Genomic DNA, 12,985 nt, shown 5'->3' with positions numbered 1-12,985 from the left:
AAACTAATGCTTTAAATAGACATTAAACAATTTGAAAAACATTACTTTCCAAACATTAAAAGGTTCTGGATTTGTTTTTTAAAATGGAAAAAAAAAAAGATTATCTTTCAAACTTCATATTTAATGAAATTCTAAAAATTATTCAAAATCAAATAGTAAAACTATTCATTTTATTTAAAAGTACAATGGTAATGATGATTATAGTATGTGACCCGTCCTGGCGAAATGAGTCGGTATTACAAAAATGAGTTCTTTTTCTTTTTCTTTATTTAAAATACCTTCAAAATGATGTATGCCTTTTTGGAATCTGACCAATACATTTCTGAGCGATTTGATTTTGAGAAAAATTTCTGAAGATTCCAAAGCAAAATCATCAAGCAACGTTGCATATTTTCTCCAATTCTTTTCTTATAAATTGTCATCCAAGATGTTCATGCCTTTCTTTCCTCAGTCGTATAGAAATTATGTTTTTTGAGGAAAACATTTCAGGATTTCTCTCCATATAGTGGACTTCTATGGTGCCCGCGAGAGTTTGGACTTCCAAAATGCAGTTTAAATGCAGCTTCGAAGGGCTCTAAACGATCCCAGACGAGAAAGAATTGTCTTATCTAGCGAAACAATCATTTATTTTCTAAAAATTACAATTTATATACTTTTTAACCTCAAATGCTCATCTTGTCTAGCTCTGCATATACAGTACTCTGTGTATTCCGGTTCAGGAAAAACTCCCATCTCATTTTCTCTTCAAAATCACCCTACATCACTGTTTTACCTTTTTTTTGGGAAGGGCATTTGATCTGCTTTGTTTGCACATTCACTTTGTAAACACTGGGTCGGTACTTCTGCAGCTTTTCTTTACGATGTATCCTAACTGTCTATAACCGAAATACACAGAGTTCACACAGAGCTAGACAAGACCAGCATTTGAGGTTAAAAAGTATATAAATTGTACATTTTTGGGGGAATAGTTTAGAGCACTGTGAAGCTGCATTTAAAACTGCATTTTGGAAGTTCAGACTCGCGAGCACCATAGAAGTCCACTATATGGAGAGAAATCCTGAAACGTTTTCCTCAAAAAACATAATTTCTTTACGACTGAAGAAAGAAAGACATGAACATCTTGGATGACAACTGGGTGTGTACATTAAGTTTTTGTTCTGGAAGTGAACTACTCCTTTATTTACTATTTGGAGCATTGGGCTCTTGAAGAGGGCTTAATCAACTCATTTCGGTGAAAACCTCAAATTCAACCAAAACTGACATTTTTCACTTCTTTTGCCTGTAGCTCAAAACTAGGCCATGCGCATTTGACTCATTTTACCAGCATGGGTCACAAATTCAAATTCACTGCACTTAAAACTATAGTATTAGCATTGTACATGTCTAAAAACATGGCATTACCATGGTTTCTCTTTGTAAGTATTAACAAAGCCAGTCAGATTCAAACCAGTATTTATGGTTCTCTTTTGTGGTTTTGAAGAGAAAGCGGACACAAACTACAGGGTACTGGTCAACTCCTAAAATACATTTAGGTTCCCAGCAGTGCACATTATGTAGGCCTGCTAAAATGTTGGGAGGCCCTGCTATTATTATAACATGGACTATCATAGAATATAAAGTTATAAAAGTATTCCTCTGTCAGAACTTGCTTTGTCCCTGTGTTGTAACCATGAAGGAACAACAGGAGGAGATTTTATGTGCTCTTAAACTTGCAACAACTATTAGTGAAAAACCTTCAACAGCTGTAAATCTTCATGTCTTGGGCATCTGAGTGGCAGCTCTTTTGTGCCTCACCGAGAGGCTGATCTTTTTTAGTGTCTGGGTTTTTTATGTTCATGGCATTTACTCAGTAAGCACTCATTGTGGTCCTGAGAGCAAAAAAAGAGCTTGAGCTCACGTTACACACCCAGCGCCTTTAAGTGTATTTCAACCGCATTCAGTTACCGTTTTTGTATAGCTACAGGAAAACAAAACACAGTTTCAGTGAAAGAGTTATTATAAGGTGTGCAACAATTCCTGTGTTAGATGTTATGATGAAGCACTAATACTCTGTTTTACATTCCTGCAATGCTTTGAAGCAGAAGAGTCGTGTAGCTTGTCTTTGTGTTTGTCTGAATAACATGGGCTAGCTGCCTGCAAATAAACCCTTGATCCCTCATTGAACTTTTCTTTAATGAATGAATGACTGCATAAATTCTGTCCTTACAAATGCTGCAAATGTCCCATTGCGTTTAAAAAGATTTGTCCAGGTAATAGAGGACATGTTGTTCTAGAGCTGGGTGAAAATTTTAGATTTTAATCAATCCTCATTTTCACAAAACGATATTGATTCTCAATCCCAAGAATCGATTAGTCTAGCCTGTTTTTAGTTAATGAACTAGGGCTGGGCGATATGGCTGAAAACTATATCACGATATCAGTGTTTCATATCGGTCGATATCGATAATTATTGATTTTTTTTATGACCCATTTAAAATAAGGACCAGGAGAAAAATATATTACATTCAAACATTTTTATTTTAAACTTAACCTTCCTCTGATCATAATCCCCTCATTTATTAAGACATAAATCTCAACAACCCTGGAAAACTTAAATAATTAAAATGTAAACATAAGTCTAAAGTCACAATATACACTTAATTATCTCTTAATCCTCAATTCAAACCCCATTCATTGTCGATGAAGTGAATGGTCAAGCTAATGTATGGCTCAGAAGTACGGCTTGACCACAGGTCAGAGGTTGTTACAAAGTACTTGGCTGATAATATTTATTGCTGCACAGATTGCTGGTTGCCAGTAGCCAACGTTACTTCTTTCCCGGTACTTTAGCCTACTTTGTGTAATAACGAAAACATTTATTTCAGTGAAAAAATAAGTCTAAACCTTTCAACATTTTGAACAATAGGGCCCTACAATCTTTTGCTTTTTTCAGAAATTCTTGTTTTCATTTTTCTGATAATCAAATGAAAGCAAAATCACTGATTTATTTTTTAAAATAAAAATAAAAGGAGCTTTACTGTTAAAATTAATACATAGAAGAAAAATTATATTCAGTTAAAAAAAGGTTTAATAATAATAGTATTTTTTCAACAATTAAGTGGTGACTCTTTTTTATATAATTTTTTTGATCATATATATTGTTTTATGTAAATTATTTAAATGTGAACATATAAACACCTACATTATACTGTACAAAATAATACAAGACTAATATTGTTCTGTTACACGTTAAACCGCACTTTTATTTTGACAGGTTGCCGTGAAGTTTCAGTGTGTAATACAGTATTAATGATGCAAGTTTCACTAATGAAACGGTAAAATTGACAAAAAGTGACACTCACAGCAGCTTTGGAGATGTATTGGAGTTTGTCTGCTCATGTGAGATGCAAAGGCCAAAAATTAGCGGGAGCGTCATGTGTGCAGTATGCGTGTAGTGAAAATAAAACGCGTCTCCTCCATTCATACATATAGAGGCAAAAGGAACATGCAGGATTCATATTGAAACGGTCTTTTTGCATTTAAGTTTTCACAGACACTAGTCCATATCGCGATCTGAATTAATTAACAGACCAACTTTTGATTTATTGGTCCAAAAATCGACGAATTCCGCGGCATTCCGCCCTATAGTAAAGTCCGTTTTTATGAATGGAGTCCGCCTTCCCGTCTGTGAGGAGACATTGTAAACGCGCGATCATGTAGAGACAGAAATCACATGCCGTCGTGTAAATAAGATAAATAACATAAGACTATTTAGTTTGTTTAATACAACAACAAGGGCCCGTTCTGTAGGAAAGATAACCTTAACTTCTATTGTGATCTGGCGCTATATTGAAAATAAAAATTAACTGGACGTTAAAGGGGGGCTGGGCGGGCTGACGAAGAATACAAAATATCGAACGTTTTATCGAACACATTTTTTATTGATTAATTTTTATTTTTTATCTTGTCTATCGCGATATATATCGTTATCGTTTTATCGCCCAGCCCTATAATGAACAGAATATTGTTATGCGCCTCCATTCAAATAAATCTTAATAAGCATTGTGCTTTGTTACTTCTGATATAAGACTAAGTCTCAGATTTCATTTCAAATGAAGTAAAAAATTTGTACAATATTGAATAATTTATGGCGTTTTAAACAGCATTTTACACGCTGTTTAAAACGCGTTTAATGTGGAGTGACAGATCTCCAGTGACAGTGGCAACGCGAAGCACATGTGAACTGATCATATCCTCAGCTTTAAGAAATAAACATGAATGAACATCCGAAGTCCCCTACAACAGGTTTAAATGCATCTAAGGTCAGAATATACATTTATACTAGTGATGCTCCGATTGATCGGCCACCGATCATGATCGGCCGATATTGGCTTAAAATAGCTTGATCGGCGAACCCCAAAAGCGCTGATCAAAAAAGCCGATCACTTGACGTAAATTACTCGCGGGACTTTTTCACACGTGCATGCACGGCGCACAGGTAAACAACAGCAGAGCGGAGCTTACCAGTGGCAACATGAGTACTAAATTCCTTATTCGTTTTGTAAGGGTAGTCTTGTTATTGGGCATGTGACTAAGTTGTGCATGTACAGAGCGCTGACTGTAGTTCTGCCGGAGACGTTCAAGTTTACTTTCGGTTTCATTCTCTGCTATCTTCAGTGAGTGGTAAATGTGCGTGCTTGAATGTAAATGAATGTATCTTTCTATACCCGTCATATTGCAATAATGTTACCGCTGTATGTCTGATTGTTGTCATCAGTTCATGTTGTAGTTCAGTTCATATAGAATGAGGAGAAACAGTGCCCGTGTAATTCACGTGCGTATGTTTAGCGCCATTTTATCGCATCGTAATTCTAATTAACGCATATAGATGTTACTGAGGTGAATGTTTATGTTTCCTATATACATACGGAGTCTGATATATCGTATTTAATTCAGCCTAAACCACATTTTACTACCTTTATCCTAATGACTGTACAATGCTGGATAATATAATCCTTACATCATCTTAAAAAGCAGCTACAAATAACAAGCAAAGAACATTTACATTATCAAAGAACTTCATCACTAACTAGTGTAGCCTAGTCTAGTGCTAGGTACACTCCCGTTAAAATAGGTTTATCTATCTCACTGTATGATGAATAAATCTCTTCCCCATGTGGCGTGTTAAGGCGACGTGGCCACTCTATGCGTGTGTTTATACCACGGCAAGTTTCTGAAGCATCCTAGAACCGACTCTCTGCACTGCCTCACTAAAGTTAGGCGCCTTTTTGACGGATAATAATAATAATCGTCTTGCTATAGTCAAAGGCATCAGCAACTGGCGATATCTCTAACTATCGTCGATACACGATACTATCGTCTACAACCCTAACTTGGTGGTTCTTCAAGATCTTCACTGTAGCCTATTTCTACAGTTTTTTTTCAATATAGTTAATTTAGAGTTCATTTCTACAAATGGTGCAAACTCTGCTAGATTATAGGTAAAAGATTCCCATTCCCCTGCCATTCTGTGATCGGCAGTGATCAGCGATCAGCAGTTCATGATCTTGGTGATTGGTAATCGGCCCCAAAAATGCTGATCGTAGCATCTCTAATTTATACATTATATCATTGAGTCATTTGTCAATGATTTCGAAACAGTTCTTCGAACCAGCTTTGAGCGTGATGTCTGTAAACCCCTCCATTTCCATAAGCCTACTCTGCTTTAATTGGTTAGCTGGCCAAGCCTGTTGTGAATGGCACAGAGAGTACTTGAGCAAGTTAGCTACCGTCTGTGTTGCCAAGTCTGTGATTGTTTTTAATCTTGATTTGATTGGATTGAACAATGTCATATTTAGCTCCTTACCAAGTGAACCCTGACAAAAAGCATGTATTTTACAACCTAGAACGCGATTTTTAATGGAAAGCCCCCATCGAAATGTGATTGGGCTTTTTCCGAGAAGCATTTGGGCAGGTTTTGTTGTGAAAACCTGGCAACCCTAAGCTCCTTTACATAAAAAAATAACATAGCGCTCCAATCCGTTCTTAAAAATATGACATAAAAACATTTTGTTTAACACTTATGCAAGCGAATTGTGCCCATAACTAAAGTTTAGTCGCTAAACTGTAAACACATAACAAAACAATAATGGTGGATACGTCAGCCAAGTGTTAACATAACTAACTGATAAAACAACAGTTTGTAATATGTCTAAGTTACATTCTTTATAATTAAACAAAGTAATAAGAACGACAGTCTACATTATTCGCCACATTCTTAGGAAATAGTGGGTTCACAGCAAATTATTAGAACTATTTCATTAAGACATTAATATTGTAGTTTACCTGGAAACCTAAAGCTGCACTAGTTATACATCACATAAAAAACTAAATATCAGTCATATCAATCGTACTTACAGGTTGTGGTTTGGAGACGCTTGTTAGTCCAAATAAAGAAGATTAGAAGCCAAAGAAGATAAAAGCAGAGTAGAAGCCAAAGAAGATAAAAGCAGAGACTAGAGAAGCAGTCCTCGGTAAAATGACGAGCACACAACAAAAGGTTCGAATTGTATTGCTGTGGTATCGTGAAATTTTTTTTTTTTATCCACTGATTCTTCACATCATCATCTTTCGACAATGAAAACAAAACAAACTTGCTTTTACAGTTTAGAACACAGCGTCTTCTCGACATGATGTAAACACACTAACTAGCCGAAGTGTTTGTGGGCAGGTCAGTGTGTTTGTATTTCGCAGGCAGGCGGGATTATGCTAATGTGTTACCCAGTGACGTAGATCTGTAACAGACAGAAGATTCGAAAATATGACGACTTGTTGAAGCGATTCAGAGTCGACTTTTTTTTTTAGAGACAATATCTTTATGTAAAATGCATTTTTTTGTTTAACAACTTTGCTAACTGTTTACATTTAAGGGTAGTTATGTTACCAAATTTGCTCTTTAAAAGAGAGTACAACTTATCGAAATCCATATCCTGTCTCAGGTAATCGCTCAGTGTTTCAACTGCAGCCTGATGTAATGGGGTGCTGCTGACTTGAGGCCAGATTTAATGGTCTTTGTATATTAGGGAACCTGATACTGAAAAATGCAAACAGAGAAGCTCTGAACAAACTCACATGTTCTCGCATTGCTGCCTCCACAGTGGGGGACATCATGATGACACAGGTCACCGTGACCAACATGAAGAAGAGGGCGTACATGAAGCGTGTCGAGGTGGACTGTTTGATCTTGGGACAGCAGCCGCAGCACAGGGAGCAGGCGGCCGATCCACAGCAGCAGGCCAGCTGCAGAAAAAACAGCACATGAGTGAGAGGGACACATGCAAGTGCTTAATAATAACAGTTTCCAAACCATTACAATGATTTATAATGAAAAAGCACATCTGCACATTTAAAAGTATAAAATATGGCTGTTCCTATAAACCAATGGCAAAGACAACAATCCTTTTAAGATTAAGTAATATTTCCGCTGAAATAAAACAATACAAGTCTATAATGTACTGTAAAAGTGAGCAAATGCATTGAGGGGACTGTGAACATCTTATTGGTCGTTATCCCCTTTAGCAACACAAATGCCTCATTCCTATTGGCTGTAAGCAGTTGTACAGCTGGGCTGTTACTATGAAGCAGCTTGACTCACATGACGCAAGACACAGACATAACACAAGTCTCTGAGATAAGATTGAGCAGATACAGTATCAGTACAAATGTTTCTAGACGTTTCAGGAAATCCCTTAATCTTGTCTTCTACTGTTTGTAGAAAAGATTATACAACCAGAGAAGAAAAGAAAGAGGTGTGGTTAATTTCCATCCTTTATGTTTAAAGGATGTTGTAAATACTTGGTACAAAACTAATAAAAGTCCAGTTCTTAAAATATATATTTAGATTGTTAATCAAACAGTTAACATCATTACCAATGTGTAAGCTATAGCAGTTTAAAGGGATGGTTCGGAGTAGAATTGACTTCATTGCTATGCACTCCGAAGCCCATCTAAATACCCCATCCGAAGTTTTTTTTTACCTTAGTCGAACATTTATGGAGATATTAGAGTTTTTCGAATTGCATGTAACAGCAGTGAATGGTACATGTGATGTATCTCGTAAATTGCACCACTAAACGTGCAAGTAATCTTACCAAACTTGTAAAGTAGTGTAAATAGGTTATGTACTCACAAAACGCTGCATCGGAACATTTGTAAGTCCATCATGAGTGTTTTAAAAACACGTTTTAGCCGATCCCTACTAGTCTCAAAAACTACAAATGGCGACACGTCGACGTCACTTCCCTGGTTTGAAAAAAGCACGTAAAAGTCCTCCTACAAGTTGACATGCACACAGATATAGTAGGAGGTTTGTACAAGTTTGGTAAGATTACTTGCACGTTTAGTGGTGCAATTTACGAGATACATCACATGTACCATTCACTGCTGTTACATGCAATTCGAAAAACTCTAATATCTCCATAAATGTTCGACTAAGGTAAAAAAAAACTTCGGATGGGGTATTTAGATGGGCTTCGGAGTGCATAGCAATGAAGTCAATTCTACTCCGAACCATCCCTTTAAGTTAGCAATTTTTTTAAAGTTTAAAAAAAAATTAAAGTTTTAAATTTAATTTAAAACATACAAGACCTGGAGTTAATATGTGTTGTTTTCCAAAAACATGCACTAATTTCTATTTTTTAATTTACCTACAAATGAATAGTTTACCTAGAAATTAATATTCTTGTCATCATTCATGTTGTTCCAAACCTGTATGAATTTCCTTCTTGTTTTTCTCAAAAACCTTAATTTCTTTTCTGACTGACTGATCAATAATGCTGATAGCCCTCTAACTATCTTCTAGAAGCTTAGGTGTTCATGAATTCAACAGCAAACAGCACATCAGAGCAACATAACAAGACACAGACAGCAGAGCATTTAAGAGGACGCGTCCCCCCCTCCAGACAACAGGTGGTCAGCATGTACGACCCCAACCCACGACAACCCCATTCCTCCACAGCACCATGGAGTCCCACTCTCTGGTCAACACTGGTGGAGTGAGACAGCAGTTTACATCCTCCCGCAAACCATCCCCCATCTCCTGCCCCGGAGACAATTCTCAACCCCCTACAAAGAGCCCTTCTCTAACCCTAACCCGCAACCAGCAGGGGTCTGGGTTAAAGGTGACAGCCTACGAGTAAGGACAATAACCTGGACATTGTTTTCTTAACAATTCAGGCCGGGAAATTCTCAAGCTCTTCAGAAGTGTGTGGAAGAGCTCTTTGAAACTACATAGAAAAGTTAGAGGAATGTTGTGCTGTAGCAAACAGATTCTAGGTTTGTAGTTCCTCCATGTGTACCGTAAGCAGAAAATAAGGATCTTAAAGCTAAACAGAACAGCTGGGTGCTAAAAACAGTAACTTTTACTTCCTTTAAAAAACAATAGTAGGCCAGTCAAAGTTGCACAATAGGTTAGAGCCCTGCATTTGAGCCCGAGCCCTTCGGGCCCGACTTTTTTTATGCCCCTAGGGCCGGGCTTCGGGCCAATTTTCCCGTCATAGCTTGCACGCATATCGGGCTTCGGGCCTGCTTTAGTAAAAACCTTTTAAAAAGTTTAATGAGATTTAATGCGTGAGGTCCGGAAGCGCCAGTGATGCCTAACTCGCGCATAGCAGAGTATGTGAGCGGAGCGCGGAGTGGAGCGGTGTGATTTTGAATGGAGGAAGGAGCGGATTTTTTAATGGTTTTCACTCGCTCCAAGAGCGCTCCATCATGAGTACAATTCATGCCAACGGTCCGTAATATAACTGTATATTAAGCAGGAATTTATATGTTAAACATGTTTAGCTAGCTTGATAGAGATGGATCACTCAAATCAATAAAAACAATAATGCATTAAAACAAATGAAATGGTATCCGATTTTGAATGAGCAGAAATCTATAAGAAATGCAGCGATCTGTAGGTAAAATAACTGACGAAAACGTATTGTTATTTTCATTACAAACTTTGCACTGCAAAAGGTGGCAATTATACTCTTTTAATGCTGACAATTATTAGCTTAGCATGTGGTAGGAACAAAGATTGCACACTAGTGTTTGAAACTCTCCTGTTATTTTATTTTATTATATTTTATGAACAGGACTGTTACATTTCAAACATACTGAATTTTTTTTGACGCGGAGCGGTGTTTCTGATATCAGTGAGTGAGGAGTGAAGCGGGAGCGGGAAATTGTGAACCCAGAGCGGAGTGATTATTAAATGCAAGGAGCGCGGAGGGGAAATTGTTGCCGCTCCACTCCGCTCACATACTCTGCGCCGCATAGAGATTTCCAGCCACGTGGTAAAGTTATGTTTTTGAAGTTTTCTATATTATTATTTATTCTTTATATTTGTTAATTATTCGTTTACTTTACCACTGCGACTTTCTATTTTTGTTCGAAATGCCTTTGTTCTGAGATGGTGATAATAAACTTTAAATCTAACATTGTGATATATTGATGTTTGTTTTATTTCTGTGGATTGTATTGTAGACTAGTCAAGTGTTGATTTGATATATAGGTTAAATTGAGTAAACTCACTGTGGACCACATACCGCTTGGATATCGATGTCACTTAAAAAACTAAAACTTACATTTAAAAAACAAAACAAAAATAAAAACTCCAAACATTTCTCTAAATTATCCTGATAAAAAAAACGAAACGGAAAAACATAAACTTTCTATTAAATACAAATCTGGTCTATTTTAATGGCTGTAACAGTAAGCTGTTTGGCGGAAAAAAAGACGGGCTTCGGGTCGGACTCGGGCCAAAAATTTTGATAAGCTGTCGGACAAGGGCCGGGCTACAGCCTGTGCGTCTAGGGGCCAGGGCCGGGCTAGGGCTTAGATTTAAGGCCCATGCAGGGCTCTACAATAGGTTAGGACCGCAGTGACTCAATATTGAGGGAAAATACTAACTCAAAGACTGGTTAGATTCCAAAAACATTAGCTGGAATTATCAGTAAAACACAGCATTTCACATTTTGGAAGAAATACAGTGAAACCAAAAATGATTCAGACATCAGATTTAATTTAAGTTAAGTTAATTTATGTAAGTGAGGATAGCAAAATAAAGTAAACTGTTACATATTATACCCAAAAATTCTTCATACAGTAGACTACCAGTAAATGAATTTGGGAAATTATTCAGACACTTTGACCTGACCTTGTTTTGTTAAGGTGACTTGTGACATGTTCATTTCTTTCTTTCTTCAGTTGTAAGTAAATTATGTTTTTTTAGGAAAACATTTCAGGATTTCTCTCCATATATTGGAGTTCTATGGTGCCCCAGAGTTTGAACTTCCAAAATGCAGTTTAAATGCAGCTTCAAAGGGCTCTAAATGATCCCAGCAGAGGAAAGAAGGTATCTAGCAAAACGATGGGTTATTTTCTAAAAGAAAATTATAATTTATATATTTTTTAACCTCAAATGCTCATCTTGTCTAGCTCGGCAAGACAAGAGTTTGAGATTAAAAAGTATGTTAGTTGTAAATGTTTTTAGAAAATAACCAATCGTTTCTCTAGATAAGACCCTTCTGTCCTCTGCTTTGATCGTTTAGAGCCCTTTGAAGCTGCATTTAAACTGCATTTTGGAAGTTCAAACTTGGGGGCATCATAGAAGTTCATTATATGGAGAGAAATCCTGAAATGTTTTCCTCAAAAAACACCATTTCTTTACAACTGAAGAAAGAAAGACATGAACATCTTGGATGACAAGGAGGTGAGTACATTATCTGTAAATTTTTGTTCTGAAAGTGAACTACTCCTTTAATACCTAATTCTACATGACCATATTTTAGATCCCTTAATCCATCCTCATACCTAAACTTAAGAACCTTACTATTAATAAGCAGCAAATTAATTGTTTGTTTAGGGAACACTCTTAGTGTTCATGGAAACATTTTCCAAGTTCAACTGATTAGACATCCTTTTTAACTACTACATTGTAATTATTAAATAATTACATCATTAAAACAGAATCCAGCAATGTTAAAACAAAAAACAGAACAGAATTGTCCACCAGATGACTTGACAAGACAATTAATCAGAGTTTAAACCGATCCCTGGTGCATTTTACAAATGGCCAGGAACATTAATAGACAGAGTTATCTGATATATTTCACTGAGCTCAAGTACTATCACTGTCGAAACTCAGCAGACAATAAATCTATAGTCTCCATGTCATGAATAGCTGCTTTGTGGGTCTGCTAGCCAGGCAATTGTACAGCTGAGGCAAAAATGTATTACTTCACTGTTTGAAGTGTACACAAAAAAAGTGCTCTTTTGTCCAGTGCGGAGAGTACCCATAGTAACACTGAAGAGTCAAACCTTCCTGCTAGAATCGCACTGCACAACGTTGATGGATGGATGGCGATTGCTTGACAGCTTTTTCAGTTGCAAATACAGAGCAATCCAATGGGACAAGAGTAAACACCCTCTACGATGGTAATGGAGGAAGTCAGAGAGAGAAAGAGATGCGTAAAGGCTGTGTGAAACTCACAAGGGTGAGAATGTCTCACTGCTACCCACAAAGTCAACACGGATAGTCCTGCCACAAATGTCTCAGTTCAGTTCACTAGAGAAAAAAAATCACTAGCGGAGATTTGATAAATGTGTAAAAATCCACAAAAAGCCCACAGGATGATGGGATGTGGGATACACAGATGTTTTGGCCTATTATGGTGCTGTCTTTTTCAGCCATTTTCATATTTCAAGCCGATTCATCAGTCAAAACCAAGTAGCACGCTAAAGACGCTTCACGTCTTTGCAGGTTTTGCGTGGGCGTTTAGACAAAACAGATCTTACAAATAAAGTTACCTCAAGGCCTGTTTCATAAGAGTGTGCCACTCATTCATTGCTAACAGATAATGTAAGATAATGAATACTCTTTCTGTATTAACAGATCTGAACAGTGAATTGGAATTCTGATATGAATGTTTTCACAGTGCAATTTTACTAGGCCATAAAAACC

The 12,985-nt window shown here is 36.9% G+C and overlaps 1 protein-coding gene across 1 annotated transcript in view; it reads right to left on the bottom strand.

Annotated features, from left to right (window-relative positions):
* serinc5 (serine incorporator 5) overlaps positions 1-12,985 on the bottom strand; it is a 35,787-nt gene that overhangs the window by 17,229 nt on the left and 5,573 nt on the right. Inside the window, exon 2 of the mRNA XM_073839364.1 lies at positions 7,111-7,278. Within this exon, the coding sequence (XP_073695465.1) occupies positions 7,111-7,278 (168 nt within the window). The remainder of the gene's footprint in view (positions 1-7,110; positions 7,279-12,985) is intronic.

The sequence above is a fragment of the Garra rufa genome, chromosome 5, assembly GCF_049309525.1.
Source record: "Garra rufa chromosome 5, GarRuf1.0, whole genome shotgun sequence".
Lineage (NCBI taxonomy): Eukaryota > Metazoa > Chordata > Actinopteri > Cypriniformes > Cyprinidae > Garra > Garra rufa.
The sequence above is the reverse complement of the archived record's forward strand: the minus strand, read 5'-3'. Positions and strand labels throughout refer to the sequence as shown.